Source organism: Vigna umbellata, chromosome 4 (assembly GCF_029865625.1).
Source record: "Vigna umbellata cultivar VRB3 chromosome 4, Vumbellata_1.0, whole genome shotgun sequence".
Classification (NCBI taxonomy): domain Eukaryota; kingdom Viridiplantae; phylum Streptophyta; class Magnoliopsida; order Fabales; family Fabaceae; genus Vigna; species Vigna umbellata.
The window spans coordinates 41,722,588-41,740,780 of NC_142168.1; the positions used below are offsets into that span (position 1 = coordinate 41,722,588).

Below are 18,193 nucleotides of genomic sequence, written 5' to 3' on the forward strand. Positions count from 1 at the left end.
AGTCTCGTACCACAACTTCGCCGACATCTCCCAAATGACATTCCAGTTTACAAGAGATTGAAGTCAGAATCTACTTTATTGGTATGTAACCAAACAATGTTTATGTATTTATGTTATGAAACAATGTTAATTAATTTGTTATTTTCATCATTTCAAGGTGCTATCAGACGCGTTGTGACAATCTTATAGAAGATGATTGCTTGTCATGATGTGAGTGAAGGCACCGTAGCTTAAGACCAAACTAACAAGGCATTACAAATAGCTCATGAGGTTTTTGAAGAACATGCCCTCAACAGTAGAGGAGGTCATAATGTACACAACAAACATTCATAGTAGTGTCTTTATTTAACGATGTTTTGATTAACAATAGCATAGCCCATGTCTGGTATAGTGATCAACTTCTCCATATTAGCCTATAATTAATGAAACAAATTTTTGGAAAAGAAAAAGGTAAGACATAATAAGTAAAGTGTAAAATATACATAAGTTGAACCATTTTGATCAAATGAATAGGAATTGAATTTTATTAAAAAATATTAGAGTTTTATCTCTTTTATCTTAGTAAGAGTGATTCTCCTAAGTTTTTAAGTAATTCAAGAACCCTTAGCTGTATCAAAGGATTTTACCATCCTTTGTGTGTTGCCTCTCTTGGAAAGAGTGATTCTTTCCTTCCACCTTTCATATTCACCTCTTGCCTTTTCTTCACCAGAATTCATAAAACTAATTATGCTCAAATTTCTTGCTTATTAGCATTCCAACCTAGATAGATCCGTAAAAGACAAATCCACCCCCTTGGATTCTCATCACATAACAGAACAAGAAATTTCAAGTAACTTATGTTTGATTGTCATTTTTCTTGAAATGTCAACTTCTTTAAAATAATTGAGCACCAAATAAAGTTCCTTTTGAATGCATAACTCTGTCTGTAATTCATTTGATGAAATATTTGAAAAGCTCAATATAGTAAACATGATATGAATTTTTGACAGAGGAATCACTCTAAGGTCATATCATGCTAATTCACAAACATATGGTAGAACATATGTTCATCTAAAAAAGCAACCATAACTTTCACTATCAAATCTTATATGTTGAACTCGATTGAACTCCTAAGCAATGCATCTCAAAGAATATTTTGATATATATCAAACAATCTTTTATACTTGTTTGGCTTAAAAGTTTCACTAATGAGATTTGTACTTTTTCAAATGAAGTGTTTATTTCATTATGTTATAAGATGATGATGTAATGAAATGCATCCTAACAGGAGCAAAGATCTTTTATTTTGTTTTCCAATACTTTCTTCAAACTCTAGTAAGCAGACTCAACCTTGATACAAATGACATGAACAATATCGTAAAACATCTAACAAAAACAACTAAATAAAATAATATTCAAACATACATGTTTGGTGCTGTGTTTCCTAAATACAAAGTATTTCTTATACAGAAATACCCAAGAGTCATTGACATAGTCAAAGAATAAAGACCATGAATTACAATCATGATAAAGGCGATCAAGAAAATCACTAAAGATTGACTCATGTTCAAAATCCATGACATTTTTCCATGCTTTCATGACAACATCCCACCTTTCAACAAAATTTACTAACATGTTGCACTTGACTTGCACATTTTTCTAAATGTGGAAACAACATAGGAGATGATAACATTCAAGGAATACAATGTCAATGATAGTCATCAAAGTTAAGTTTTTGTCCTTAACAATGACTTGTGGGTCACTCTCAGATGTCATAAATCCTCTTAGCCTTTCCATAGCTAAAGTGAAATTATTTTATCATTCACTTGATAAAAATACAAAGACAGCTGAAAAAGTCAACCTTCTTAATGTGACCCTAATTATTTCAAGTAATGACAACCAATATGTATTGGTTTTGTTGGTGTCATCCATTAAGAAAACAATATTAAATTCATTCAACAATTTTACTAAATCAGGATTTGTTCAAAATAGGTCACATACCACTTCAGATTCGTCTACATATCTACTCTAGTGGATGCATTTATCACGTTCTAACATCATCATCAATTGTTGTAATTCAGTTATGGCCTCTGAATGATTGTTTATAACTGTATTTTGCGTTATATACTTGCTTAATTGTTGTCATATTACACTCATTATTTTCTTTGAGAGTAATAAGAATCTTTGTAGGGTTTACTTAATTCCTAGTCATATCAATAAGTGTTTATTTTAACCTCCCAACAAAGGGTGACCAATTAAAGTTTATGACAAATCATGGTTATGGTATCCATACATTACCTTCAATACTCAATCCTCTCTATTAGAAATTGTTTTGTCTCTCAATTTAAAAGGACAATCACATTTTCTTGTGTCAGATATATTAGGTTGAACATCATATTTGTATTTATTGTATTTTCTAACCATTTCACATCTTAGCAATACACCCGTTTTTCTCTCTAGTTGACCATTAGCTTTATTAGATCTTATAATGGTAACAACAAAACCAAGATCAAAAGCAATCTCTGGAATTGACTAAATTAACTCATTATGTGTGGGAAAAATTTGATCAGTTGTAAAATTATTTGTGTAATCTCCCTCAAAAGTTTCGTTTACAAAAGAAGATAAATATGACATGAAGCTAAAATTTACTTGTGATTCCATAAAACTTAAAGGATAATCTTTCATCTTAGACTATAATCACTTAAAGCATGACATCATTATAGAATACCTCAATTGTTTAATAATAATAACTGGAGATTAAGAAATTCATAAACAAAACAAGCAAAATAAATTTTAAAAAAGGAAGCAAATAAAATATATAAAAAAATAATACTAAATTTCAAAATTTGAGAGAAAACTTAACGGAATTTCATAATTTGGGAGAATGTTTAACCATATTTCAAAATTTGGTGATTTTGTAAACCAAATTTTGAAATTTGATGAGTTTTCTAACCAGATTTTGAAATTCAATGAGTTTCTTCAACCATATTTCACAATTCGGTGAGTTTCTTAAATTGTACTTCTCTAAATTATATTTCGAAATTCTATTATTACTGAAACTATTCATTTTGACTTTTTAAAATTTGGTGAATACTTTTACAAACCATATTTTGTAATCCTATACATGTAAAATATAATAAAAATAAAAGCTAAATTTCCATTTTAAAACAAAAGTATAACAAAAAAAACGAATAAAATAGATGTACTTATTTCAAATAAAGATGAACGAAAAATGAGCAAAGTTTCAAACGATATGATTCAAAACGAAAATGAAAAAAAATAGAAGAAGTTGAATGTCGTTCAAAAAAGAATAAAATTTACGAAGAGAGAAAACACTATTACTTTAGGAGTTGTAAGGTCTCACTACATATACAATTTCGTGTAATAAATACATTTAATAAATAATAACTATTACTTACCTAATTAATTTAATATTTTATATATATTTAAAAGGAAAATATTTGACATCATAATATAAAATTTGTAGTGCAGAAAAAAAATGGAGATACAATAAGAAAACCGCACAAAAGTCATGTGAGATGTGAAAGGAGCATTATATGTTCATCAAAATTGAAAAACATAACATCTACTAAACCTACTATCTAAAAGAATGTAACACGTGCCTCACATGATGATAATTTCGCTGACTTGTCGCAAAAAACATGATTCCGGCCTAATTATATCATTACATAAAAAGTTTCTTTCAGACATGGGCTGTCGTAGAAGTTTCCGAAAAATTCTTACAACAAAATATTATATTTAATTTCAATGAAATGAGAGCTGGAGTGAAAATCTTTCACATGATTATGAAATTTGATTACTCCGAAAATAGATTTATTTTATTTATACATAATACAGCATGTAACTATTTAAATATTAATAGTAATGATCAGAAATATTTGGCGAATCCTAATGATTTTTTTGACAGCGAATATATGTATAATGAGCCATAAACTTTGAGTCTTTACTTACAAAACATGGTAACTTAATTAACAATTACGAAGTAGGTTTCAGAACAGTTTTTATTTTGGATAGTGATATTTAACAACATTATTTTGGAACATTCAAACTTTGTATCACTGTCATGAGTTGTACGGAGGAACTTCTACACTAAAATCTTTCAAAAAAATAAAATAAATCTAACTTTCATCAAATTAAAATTTGTTTATTAAATTGCTTCCTTCAATTATTATTTTTAATTTTAATTTATGTTAAATAAACTTTTGATTTCTTGTGAATGTTCTTTTATCAAATATGACATAACAATAATACTATTTTGACATATAACATTTATTGACTTTACTATTAACAAATTTATTTTCAGAATTTATCATTTGTTATTTGTGTTTGGTCTAATCGAGATAGCGAGTTTTGGTCTTAGGACAAACATAATTTCGAGGCCTATTCAAGATATACATTAAATGTTTATAACTTAATTCTCTCTTCAACTTTGACAAAAATAATGTCATATATATTATTTGTTGTAACTTCATTAATCAATTTGATTAAATAAACTGTATTGATTCATGTTAAAAAATAAATTTAACTTATTTTGTTATATATATTTTTTATAAAGCTGTTAAAGTTTGTGTTCAAAATAAAGTAACTTGTGGAAATTTGTTTAGGTAGCTAAACATTAGCCTCAATCATACCTTAAATGCATGTCTAGCATGTGGCCTTAACTCATGGCAAGTGGTCCGAAATAAGTAGAAAATAATATTGTAAAAATATGTCGTATTCTCATCGCACAATGAATTATTGGTGAGACAGAGACTTCAAATAGACATTGAAAAAACACAGAAAGATAACAGCCATGATTTCCATTGCAAAGATTTAAGAACAATTTATTTGTACCCTTGTAGTAACGATTACTCCTACACTTATTAAAGTTAAATTTGCAAGTTTTCCTTGTAAGATCTTTAGCTGAATGATCATAAACATGAAAAGATTTATCATGTGAAATTTCTACCTAAGTTTGTCATTTTTTATGTATTTAAAAGGCCGAAAGATAATCATAAATACTAACCACAGCAATAACAACAAGAATCTCATCTAATGATGGGTCCACTAGTTTTACTTTGTCAATCTTGCTTAACATATGTCATAATTTAAACGGAAATGACCAGAGCTTTGAATTGCTTTTCCATTATAGGTTTGTTGATGCACTTTGTTCCAATCCAAAACTTCTTTTGGCAAGGGTATCAACTCCAGATATTGATCAGTTTCTGTAGCTCAACTATTTGGTGAGTTGTTCCAATGAGTAAGGAATCTGGTCTGAACAAAGAAAGCACATCAATGAATGACACCATGGTGGAAGAGGTTGAAGAAAGAGATCCAGAAAGCAATCCACTGAATGAGCCTCTGCTCAAGAGGAACAGGACATTGTCTTCCAATCCACTTGCTCTTGTTGGAGCAAAAGTTTCCTACATAGAAAGCTTGGACTATGAGTAAGAAACCAGAACAAGACACCATCATGCTCAATTTTCATGTGTAGATGTCACTTTGTGTCTTCTCACCAGAAAGTTTACTCATTTTGAAGAGGCTCCCTCTGTGCAGGATCAATGAGAATGATCTGTTCAAACAAGATTGGAGGAGCAGATCAAGAACTCAAGTGTTGCAGTACATATTCTGGAAATGGGCTCTTGCATTCCTTGTTGGACTTCTCACTGGTGTCATAGCCACTTTGATCAATCTTGCTATAGAGAACATTGCAGGGTACAAGCTTCTTGCTGTTGTCAACTTTATCCAAAAGGAAAGGTAAGATCAATCTGCCCCACCTTATATTTTCTCTGGTAATCCCAGAAATTTTTTCCTTTTCTGTGAGGGAAAAAAGTTTGCAGGAAATCCAACTTCAGGTTTTATAGTTTCAATGCAAACAAAATAACAGGAAAGATAAACCTTACATGTTGTTCTTCAAGTGTTGATAAAAATTTTCTTTTACCCTGAAGCCTATTTTGATCATTTTTTTAACAAAGGTTTGCATCAAGGAACTGTGGGTGAGATTTTTGTTATATGAACTGTTTGCAATCTGTGAATGAATATGAATATCTGATATATGGTGCAGGTACTTGACAGGGTTCCTATATTTCACTGGAGCTAATTTCATTTTGACATTTGTTGCTTCTATTCTGTGTGTGTGTTTTGCACCCACAGCTGCTGGACCTGGAATACCAGAAATCAAAGCTTATCTTAATGGGGTTGATACTCCCAACATGTATGGTGCCACAACATTGTTTGTTAAGGTAAACTTTCTTATGTTGAACGCTTCATTTCCTCAACCATTTTACTTCTGATTAACTCATCACATTAAAGAAGAATGTCAAAATTTATATACAAGGCTTCCTTGTTTTGGCAGTTTTTTTTGGAGGGTTAGGAAATAGGCTCATCAGGGAACAAAAATAAAAGAAAAGGCAATGTTGATAAATTGTCGCTACTTGATTTCTGCCATCATTAATTTTTCAATGATTAGGATTCTTTTACTGTAGTGCGATCTCAAAAGTAGTACAATTGTTATAAGGGATCGGAAAAAAGATTACAGTCACTTGAGATTTTCCTTTTGGATTGGTTGCAACAACTTGATAGGGATACTCTTGATGTAATATTTTTCAACCAATCAAGGAGGTCTGTGTAATTTACAAGAAGTTAAAACAAGCAAGGAATTGTCTATAGGTCCCAAAATGAGGAGTATCTAATGAAATCTGAAAAACAAAGAGATGAGTACAATTTAATTTTTTCCTTGATGGTACCACTGAATTCTTGAATTGTTTCTTATAATAGCTGAGCATTATGGATTTCAAGCATTAACACTTGGATTGTCTGAGATGAATGGCAGAGTTATAATAATGTTGGGTGAATAATAGTATTGTCTTTACAATATGACAAATCCAGTTAGTATGTCTCATCCGACAATAAAATGTATTATTGATAGAAGAACATGACACCATATGATCTCAATTGCACTGATATAATGCAGAGTTGCGTATAGTCTAGAACTTTTCACATAAAAACTATCATTACAAAACCAATACACTGAGAAAGTGTAACCAATATATTTGCTGGTGTAGATAATTGGAAGCATTGGAGCTGTATCTGCAGGCCTAGATTTAGGAAAAGAAGGGCCCTTGGTACACATTGGTAGCTGCATTGCTTCATTACTTGGTCAAGGTGGCCCTGACAATTACAGGATCAAGTGGCGGTGGTTGAGGTATTTCAACAATGATCGTGACCGTAGGGATCTCATCACCTGTGGTGCTTCTTCAGGGGTCTGTGCAGCTTTCAGGGCACCAGTGGGCGGAGTTCTCTTTTCTCTTGAGGAGGTGGCAACATGGTGGAGAAGTGCTCTCCTCTGGAGAACTTTTTTCAGCACAGCTGTGGTTGTGGTTGTGCTTAGGACAACCATTGAACTTTGCCACAAAGGAAAATGTGGCCTTTTCGGTGAAGGGGGGCTCATCATGTTTGATGTGAGTGATGTCACTGTGAATTACAATGTAATCGATATCATCCCTGTTGTTATCATTGGAGTCCTTGGTGGGGTATTGGGAAGCCTTTACAACTACCTTCTGCATAAAGTCCTCCGTCTCTACAATCTCATCAATCAGTAAGCAACTTTATCTATAATCTCTATCTGTCATCTTGTTTCTGTCAAATAGTACACTATATAATCCAAAACAATATAAATTAGCAGTAAATAAAATTAACAATGCTGTAACTGAGCAGTAGTTTGATGGTTTGAATTACAGGGAGATTAGTCTCCTTATAAATCTTGAGTTCATGGCGTGTTAGTGAGATTAAGTGTAAAGAAAACTTAGAACGTTAAGTAATCTACCAATTATTGATGAGAAAAGCATAATATTTGACAATATTTTTAGCAGTGGTTAAAATTGATTGAAAATCAGAAAATCATGAATGGACTTCTTTTTATGATATCTAAGAAAGTTTAATCAGTAATAGATATCATGTTTAAGGAAAAGTTTGGAATGTGTTATTAGCATCTCATAATTCATTAGTCTGAATTGAAAGCACCTCCATTATAACAAAAACAAAGAGTTGTAAATTGATCAGGCTTAGATCAAAAGGAATGAAGAAAAGGCAAACTGATCAAGGCATGTCTTTGTTTACTGAAAATTTGAATTGGTTTGAAGATGAAATTTTCAACTAGCAGAATCGAAATTTGCTATTTCAGACTGTATGACTGTTAAGTAGTAGTGAGTCAACTACTTTTGATTTTTGCAGGAAAGGAAAAATGTACAAGCTCCTCCTCAGTCTTTCAGTTGCACTCTTCACATCAATATGCCAATATTGTCTCCCATTCCTAGCAAAATGCACCCCTTGTGATCCTTCCCTTTCAGAAGTGTGTCCTACAAACGGACGTTCTGGAAACTTCAAACAATTCAACTGCCCAAATGGCTACTACAATGATCTTGCAACTCTGCTTCTGACCACCAATGATGATGCTGTTAGAAACATATTCTCAACCAACACTCCTTTTGAGTACCAACCTTTCTCCATCGTAATTTTCTTTGGACTCTATTGCATACTAGGACTAATCACCTTTGGGATTGCTGTGCCATCAGGGCTCTTCCTACCAATCATTCTCATGGGTTCAGGTTATGGCAGACTTCTTGGAATGCTCATGAGACCTCATACAAACATTGATCAAGGCCTGTTTGCAGTCCTTGGTGCAGCATCACTAATGGCGGGGTCCATGAGAATGACTGTGTCCCTTTGTGTGATCTTCCTTGAACTAACCAACAACCTTCTCCTACTACCAATAACCATGATTGTTCTCCTCATAGCTAAAACTGTTGGAGACAGCTTCAACCCAAGCATCTATGAGATCATCCTGCACTTGAAAGGCCTCCCTTTCATGGATGCAAACCCTGAGCCATGGATGAGAAACCTCACTGTGGGAGAACTTGTTGATGTGAAGCCAGCAGTGATCAGCTTTAGAGGAGTAGAAAATGTAGCCAATATAGTCAATGCCCTGAGAAACACCACACATAATGGTTTTCCTGTCATGGACTGTGGAGTGGTGCCAGCAACAGGAGTGGCCAGTGAGGCTACAGAACTTCATGGAATCATTCTAAGAGCACACCTTATTCAGGTGCTCAAGAAGAAGTGGTTCTTGAAGGAGAAAAGGAGAACTGAGGAATGGGAAGTGAGAGAGAAATTTACATGGGTAGAGCTGGCTGAGAGAGAAGGGAACATTGAAGATGTGGCTGTGACTAAAGAAGAAATGGAGATGTTTGTTGATCTACACCCTCTCACCAACACAACTCCCTTCACAGTGCTAGAGAGCATGTCAGTAGCAAAAGCCATGGTTCTCTTCAGACAAGTAGGACTTCGTCATATGCTTGTTGTGCCAAAATATCAAGCATCTGGGGTGAGTTTATTAAGCACAACATTACTTCCATTCTAGCATTAAATTTGATTTTGTCCTTCACTTTGAAAGCATTTCAAGATGAAATATGACAATGTTAGTGTTTAAACCATCAAAACAAATCATGTTTTTGTCTCTGAAATGGAATTGTGTTAAAACTTTTTCCTTGTCTTTCACAAAAGCTTATACTTCCTTTTACATAGAATAAAACATTTATAACCTTAAAGATAATCTCAGATTAACCTTAAATTTGTTGTCCTGATAGGTGTCTCCTGTGATTGGGATCTTGACGAGGCAGGATCTTCTGGCACACAACATTCTGACAGTGTTTCCTCAATTGTCAAAACCAAAGAGGAAGTGAAGCTTTTGTTATCAAATATGAATGAATGGACAAGCAGCTTTATTGGGACATTCTCTCTATTCAGCATGAAGTTTTTCCTCAGTTTTGCATTATTTGGGTCATGCATGGAGAAGAAGATACAACATTGATGTAAACCATATTCAATTTTTCCTATTTTTTTCCTCACAGATTTTTATCTGGTAATGAGATCATATCGTCTTCCCTTGTTAAATAACGTTAATGATAATATCAATGGTATTTTTTCTCTTTCCACTTCAGAAACAGGTGCTAAGATTTTCCTTTTTTTTTCTATTTTTCTTTAATTCTTGTTAATTTACTCTTTTTTTTCCTTTTTTCCTTATTTTATTCCCTCGTGAGATTTAGAAATCTTAGCAATGTATATCGGATTTTAGTAGACAAAAATATCCTCATATATTATGAATGTTTCAAGGTCAAGGGTATTTAAATAATTTTATTCTCAAAACTAAAAAAAAACAAGAAACCTCCAAACCCTTACTTAGCTTCTCATTTCTCTCAACCTTTTCTCTTTCATCACTCTCACTTTAACATTTTCTCCATCACCCTCACTATAGCCCTAACGGAAAAAAAAAAATCAGAAATACTCATTAAACAATTTGTCTTTTTAAAGAGTTAAGTCATTGACATATTTGTCTTCAAACAAAGGTTCATTCAAGATCTTTTCAATTTCATCATCTTCACTAACCTCTCGAATTTCATCATGTGCGGATTTTGAATCATCATCTCTACAAAAACCCTCCATGCCAATTACCAATTCCTTCAATATTATTATACTTGTGAAAATTAGATAAAATTAAAAAATTAGAAAATGAAAACTCATTACAAAATCATTTTTTTGTAAGAAATTGTTTAATAACGAGTGTTTCTGATTTTTTTTCCAGGCCAATTACCAATTCCTTTAGATGTCATTATGCTTGTGAAAATTAGATAAGACAAAAATTATAAAATGAAAATTCATTATAAAATCATTTTTGTAAGAAATTGTTTAACAACGAGTGTTTCTAATTTTTTCAGTTGGAGTGAGAGATGAAAGAGAAAGGATTGAGAGGAATGAGGGAAGTGAGTAAGGGTTTGGGGGTTTTTTTTTTTTTTTTAGTTTTGAGAATGAAAATTATTCAAATACCCTTGATTTTAAAACTTAGAATCCATAATATATGAAGGTATTTTTGTCTACTAAAACCCCTTACACAATGCTAAGATGTACCAACCGAAAAAAGAGCGTTATATATATATATATATATATATATACATATATATATATATATATATATATATATATATATAATTAAAAAGTGTTAAATTTTGGAATGAAATAATATCATTTTATGTTGTTTTATGTTTACCATAGGTTTTATTTGTAAAGATATATAACATTTTTTGTAAGGGCCTGAAAATATATGGCAGTTGGGCCTTATGTTGAAGTAGCCAGACCGATAACACTAAGGCACTATGACCTCAGGAGGGGCTTTTCAGATCTGAGCTCATTATCTCAACTTCTCATTCTCTATCTAAAAAGTTTGTTCCTCCATTTCTCTCTGCCTTCTCTCTACCTTTCCCTCACGTTTAGTGGTTGCATGTTGGATTAGGTGGTGCTGAAGTGACCGCGGCGTAGAGACCTTCGCAACCATCCGAATAGATTTTCATTCTTCAGCGGGTAAGTAGCTCTTCACTGTCCTCCGCTGTTTGGGACCTAGGGCAAGTTGCATTTGCCTAGTGCACCCTTCTTTATGTTTTCCTCCGTTCATTCTAGCTCTAAGAGTTGTTCTTAGTCACTGCATTTCGGGTTGTAGGGTGCTGTTTAGATTATTCGCGTGTGGGGTACTGGAGCTTCGGGTCTTTGAGCTGAGCAAAGAACTGTATGTTGAGTGTTGTGCTGCTGGACTGTTGATATTGTGTTTTGATTTGGAAAGACTTAGTTGCATGTGTTGGGTTGAATGACTGTGAAACTGGATTGTAATGTATGTAAACTGTTTTAAGATGTATTTAAATTCTATAATGTCTATGTTGATGCGTTTGGGCTGAGAGACATGTTGTAACAGTGAATGGATGGAAAAAAATTGGTATTCTGTAAGGGTTTTGGGTCACTTGAGAGGAAGTGAGGTAGTGATTTTGGGAAGTAAGGATTCTGGGCACATTTGGGCTGTTGGGACATCTTAGACAAGTTATTTGTGACCTGTTAGGATCATAAAACTGGACTAGAATATGTTAGAAGTGGTAAAATCGAAATTGGGTCCTTAAGTTGTGGAAATTAATGTTTCAAAAGACAAAGCTTGATCTTAATCACTTTAGGATGGTAATAGGAATGTTCAGAATCATTTAGATGAGTTTAATTAAGTATAAAACAAGAATTAAGGGTGTTAGAAGTTAGTAAAAATGGTTAGGAATGGTTATGTTAGGTGTTGTTCATAATTCTGCAGAAATTCTGCAGAATTATGCATTTTTGCAACTGATAACCGTTTGGCCTTAGTGCTCAATCTTGTTAAGCGTTCGGTCTTAGCGTTCGATCGTAATAGTGTTTGGTCTTAGTGCTCATCTTAAGTGGAGTTCGGCCTTAATGCTCTGTCTTGTTGAGCGTTCAGTCTTAGCGTTCGGTCGTAATAGTGTTCGGTCTTAGTGCTCATCTTAAGTGGAGTTCGGCCTTAGTGCTCTGTCTTGTTGAGCGTTCGGTCTTAGCGTTCAGTCTTAGTGCTCATCTTAAGTGGAGTTCGACCTTAGTGCTCTGTCTTGTTCAACGTTCGGTCTTAGCGTTCGGTCGTAATAGTGTTCGGTCTTAGTGCTCATCTTAAGTGGAGTTTGGCCTTAGTGCTCGGTCTTGTTGAGCGTTTGGTCTTAGCGTTCGGTCATAATAGTGTTCGGTCTTAGTGCTCATCTTAAGTGGAGTTCGACCTTAGTGCTCGGTCTTGTTGAGCGTTCGGTTGTAATAGTGTTCGGTATTAGTGCTCGGTCTTAAGTGGAGTTCGGCCTTAGTGCTCTATCTTGTTGAGCGTTCGGTCTTAGTGGGTGGTCTTAGTAGTGTTCGGTCTCTTAAGTAGCGTACGGTCTTAGTGGGTGGTCTTGGTAGGGTTCGGTCTCTTAAAGAGAGTTCGGTCTCTTAAGTAGCATACGGTCTTAGTGGGTGGTCTTGGTAGCGTTCGGTCTCTTAAGTAACGTACGGTCTTAATGGGTGGTCTTGGTAGCGTTCGATCCCTTAAAGAGATTTCGGTCTCTTAAGTAGTGTACGGTCTTAGTGGGTGGTCTTGGTAGCGTTCGATCTTAGTGGGTGGTCTTGGTAGCGTTCGGTCTTAGTGGATGATCTCTTAAGTAGTGTTCAGTCTCAGGTAGCGTTCGATCTCTCTTAGTGAGCGGTCCTGAATAGTGTTCGGTCACTCTTCAGTCTTACCATTTATGGACCGTTCGGTCCAGTCCTTTGGGAAGTGAGATACCATTCGATCTTCACCATTCACAGGGTGTTCGGTCTTGCCCATTATGGGTTGTTGTTTCCTGTTCGGCCTATATTCCTATTTATTCCAGTGTGCTATGTTACTTAGTTGTTCTAGTTGCTTTAAGGGTTTATGTATGCATTAACATGTTGGTGTAAAGTGGAAAGTATTAGTATTGGACGTAATTCCATGATCCTCAAGGGGGATACATGGTGGTGCCCTTTCAGTGTGTTTAGAATGATTTGCACGGTAGCTCAATCTTGGGGGTTTTCCTGACGCTCCAATGGTCTTTCATTCTCAAATAGAGAGGATTGATCCATGTGGTGAGGAGTAGCAGGAGGTCCTAGTCTTGGGTGCTTCTAGTATGGCCCAAGGTGAGTGATAACGGACTAATCTCGTGAGTGTGGTAGGGTGAAACCCATTGGCAATGGCTTTACAAAGCAGTAGAAGCCACCACGAGTGCATAACCCGCCATAGCTTGGCAATCATTCTAAGTCCGGACGAGTCAAGTTTAAGTGCAACAAGTCATGTCTGTATAGTATAGTATATTCGCTTTTACTTGCATGTTGCCTATGATTGTTGATAACATGATTTTATATCTAGCTCACCCTTGCTTGTGTGTTTGTGTTTGTTTGGGTATGTTTTCTTTTGCAATGATCATCTACTTGGATGTGAGCAGAGATGGATGAGGTGCCTCTGGAGCAGGCTTTGGAGGAAGGTGATGGTGCGGCTTAGTCTCCTTAGGACTCTCTTAGTATTTCTTATATTTTGAATTACTATTTATTTAGGTGTTAAGGATTTTCCCGGTGATTCCTATCCTTTTGAAACACTCTACTTGCGTTTAAGTTTTAAATTATGTCTCATTCTGGGATGACTATAAGATTAACTACTTTGTTCATAGTCTACTCTAACTGTTCTCTTTTATTTAAATGTGGACTTACTATGTTATATGCTTCTATATAATCTGGGATATTACATTTTGCTTTGCCTTTTTAAATATTTTTTCTATTTTATAGCTTTATTATATAAATAATTTTATTTTGGAAAAATATATCTATCTTTCACTTAGATTCCATTATTCCCAATGTTTTTGAAGAAAGCTCTCACGATTTTTCTAAATTGAGATTCTTGAGATAAAAGAAAACCAAACTTTTATGTGAAAGATCAGACAAAATAGAACATACTAAGAAATTGGTTCTTGATACAAGTTATTAGGAACAAGACAATAAAAAAGGAATAAGAGAAATAAACGACACAAGAATTTAACTTGGTTCGGTAAACAAATGCCTACGTCCACAACTATAGGAAGTATATTTATATTTTTGTTATCTTTCAAGCTTTAGATAGTGTTTCTTATATAACTAAATAGAGAACAACATCTTACAACTATTTTTCTCTTAAGTTATTTTTCTCTTAACTCCTTTTCTTTAATTTCATTTCGTCTCCACTCTTTCTCTCCATTTTCTGTCTTTCTTAACTTCTTTTCTTTAATTTCTTTCCCTATTAACTTTTTTTCTTTAATTTATTTCTCTTTCTTTTTCTCCACTTCACTATTTCATCATAATTTCACCATACCTTTTCTAATATTCATCAAATATTTTTTCTTTATCTCTATTCATTTTCTTTTTTTTCTATCCCTTTATTCTCCACAATTTTCTTTCAATTTTCTCTCCATCTCTTGAACAAATTCATCAACTTACAATTTGTGATAAACATTAAGTTGAGAGACACTTTTAACACTAGTGCCTACTATAAGTCTCATATATATATATATATATATATATATATATATATATATATATATATATATATATATATATATATATATATATAGGTATATACATATATAGGTATATACATATATATATATATATATATATATATGTATATACCTATATATATATATATATATATATATATGTATATACCTATATATATATATATATATGTACATATATACATATATATATATATATATATATATACATATATACATATATATATGTATATATAATATTAAAATAATATTAAAATAATTTTGTAAGTAGTAATTACTGTAACATCCCAAAATACAGTAATTACCATAATCAGAATTAATTACATTAAAACAGTAAAACAGTGCAGTCTTTACAATAATGGATCAAGGTTCAAAAGTCGAACGGCTTGGTTACAAAAATAACGAGTGCAAAACAGAAACAGGGATAAACTGGAACGAACGGTTTTACAAAATATTTAACCGAACGTCAAAACTGAAACTAACATCTACAACCCTAATCTAAACGAGCGCTCTAGGGCTCGGCCTTGACTTCCACCTCGACAATATTTTCTTCTTCAATGACGTCCTCCAGAGTGGCCTCGCCTTCTGCTCACATCCACACGGATGATCATTGCAAGACAGGACGAACGTACATAGACAGTTTGACAACACAAGGAAAAACGAAAGGGTAAGCTTATATAATTTAATTCATACAATCAACATATTCATCCAACATTACAATTCATATATACAGCATGTAACTTAACGAAAGATAACATAGAAATATATATATATATATACTAGACCGACCGTCCGGACTGTATGAATCTGTGTAGTTACAAGCGTCCTTGCACCCGAGTGATGTAGTAACTGGGATACACCAAACAGCTGTCACTCGAGGTTAGTCCGTTCTTACGTCGCCCATGTTAACTTATGGACTAAGGACCTCCTGCCGTTCCCACACATGACTACCCTCTTCTACATGAAGATGAGTATCACGGAACATCAGGATGGACAGCGAGTCTTAACTTATCCACAGTCATACTTTACCAAATTTAATATTCAATAGGTATATGAGACGTTCCTCCCTGGAACGCTCGTCCAAAATCCAATATCATAATATCGATCCATATAGTATTCACACTTTAAGTTATCATCATTCATTATCATTTACATCTTTAGATTAAAGTGCATAAAATGACGAACGTTCAGTCCTCTGAAGAATTAGGACGAACGTCCAGATAAGATACTGGATAAACAGGGAATATATATAACGAACGTAATTTTCTGTTTGGTTAGTTAAATGAACTGACTCAATTGGAAGTATACTGGTACTTAGAAAATTTTCGTGATAAAGACTTGGACCAGATATAATGTAAAAAGGAGGGTCAAGAATACTTAGAATTATTTTTGTAGAATTGTACATATGGAAACCGATGCCAGTAATTGACGAACGTGAGAAAATGAATATTTAGCAATTGAACGAACGCTAATTTATCCAAGTGATTATTCAATAATACGAGCGCTTGATATGAGACCAAGCACCGCTTATGACGAACGCTTGGTATAAGACCGAGCGCTATTTAGAACGAACGCTTGGTATAAGACCGAGCGCTACTTATTTTTAATTTAAGGTATACGACATCTCTATGCTGAGTCGAACGCTCAAACATAGTAATTCGAATGGGGACGCTCGTTCTAGATCAGAATTCTTTCCGAATGAAAGAATTCCATTCTAAGTAAATTTCAGGGAAACCGAACGGTATAAGACCGTACGATGACGAGCGTAATTTATCATAGGGAGAATTATCCTATCCAGATTTTTCAACTATCTTAACTTTAACATTTTTCATACGATTCATACTTTATAACTTCACATCCCATATTAATTCACAGACTTTATAGAATTCATCACATTAATAACTCATACATTACAGTAATCATCCATCTTTCAATCCATACGTATCAAACATATTCATACATTACAACCAACATATGCCATATCAATTAACAGCGAACGTTCATAACAGTGAACGTTCATAACAGTTAAATCAGCATACTTTTCATGCATCCAAATCATATCATACAACATCCAAGTATAAATTAAATTTATAAGCTTCCCTTACCTGGATAGCAGTGTACGTCCAAAAGCAAGGGTTTGATTTTGTTCAACTAATGTATTTCTATCCTCTTGACTCTTCCAACACAAATCTAGCCACAGGAAAACAGAACACTTAGACTACCTACTCGCATGCACCCAAGAACCCGGTTTCCAGAAAACCTAAGGACGAGCTACTGCAAGAGAACTTATCAGTTTCAGTTCTTGAAACTGTTTGGTCACAGGTGTAGCTCTCAGCTCAGCGAACGCTCCTACGGTGCTGAAACGTGATCGGAGAAGAAGCGTGAGAATTACAGTAGAGAGAAGTTGGGAGGTTCTAGAGAGAAGGTGGAGAAAATGGGGTTTGAGTTTTGTGAGGAAGAAGGTGAATGTAGAGAGTGAGAAGAAATGTTTTCAGAAAAAATCATTTTTCTTCCCAACGTCAAACGGACGTGCACTCTCATGCGGACACCTGTTTTCCACTGCAGATTCAGAATGTTCTAACGTGACAAATGGCAGGCGTGCAGCAGAGAATGTGAGTGCGTTTTAATGAGACTGAGGGTGTGGCACGGTGCATTTATGGAAGCAGCCAGGTGACTCAGCAGTGCATTAATAACAGATTAGACATGATAATTATGGTTTAATTTTCCGAGGTCTCACAATTACTATTTACCAAATATATTTATTAGAAAAACATGGTATATTTGTTCACTTTCAGAAGCAACTCCAACAATGTTTTCTCTCTTATTCAAGTTAAGCTTTTTTTTCTTTGAATGACATTGCGTTTTCTTTTCATTTTTGCTAATCGAAGATTGAAATAAAAAGGTAGACATATTGATTTCATTCTTTGTTTTGTTAATACAAATTTAGCATTTGTTTTAATTATATATTATCGGATTTTGAAATCTATTTTGTAAAAGTATTCTCAGGATTATGAAAGTAGTAAGATGAATAGTTTCAGTAAAAATCAAATATCAAAATCTAGTTTTGGGAAATACCGAATTTTGAAATCTAGTTTTAGGAAGTATCGCGGAATTTGGTTAACAAATTACCAGATTTTAAAATCCTATTAAGAATATTATTGGATTTTGAAATTTGGTCAAGAATAATGCAAAATTTTGAAATCTAATTAACAATACTATCGAATTTTGAAATACAAATAAGCATTCACTCGGATTTCGAT

General features: G+C 33.7%; 1 protein-coding gene across 2 annotated transcripts; it reads left to right on the top strand.

Annotated features, from left to right (window-relative positions):
* Nucleotides 1–4,833: 4,833 nt before the first annotated feature.
* Nucleotides 4,834–9,980, top strand: LOC124838609 (chloride channel protein CLC-b-like). Of its 2 annotated transcripts, XM_088114343.1 has the most exons (7): nt 4,834–4,889; nt 5,132–5,426; nt 5,536–5,736; nt 6,044–6,221; nt 7,044–7,576; nt 8,212–9,361; nt 9,624–9,980. In XM_088114343.1, exons 2-7 carry the CDS (start codon nt 5,236–5,238, stop codon nt 9,717–9,719), a joined length of 2,349 nt encoding a protein of 782 aa, XP_087970469.1. In that variant the 5' UTR covers nt 4,834–4,889; nt 5,132–5,235; the 3' UTR covers nt 9,720–9,980. The 2 variants fall into 2 exon arrangements, with proteins under 2 accessions (XP_087970469.1, XP_047170213.1); XM_047314257.2 differs by lacking the exon at nt 4,834–4,889 and having other exon boundaries at nt 4,933–5,426.
* Nucleotides 9,981–18,193: the final 8,213 nt, after the last annotated feature.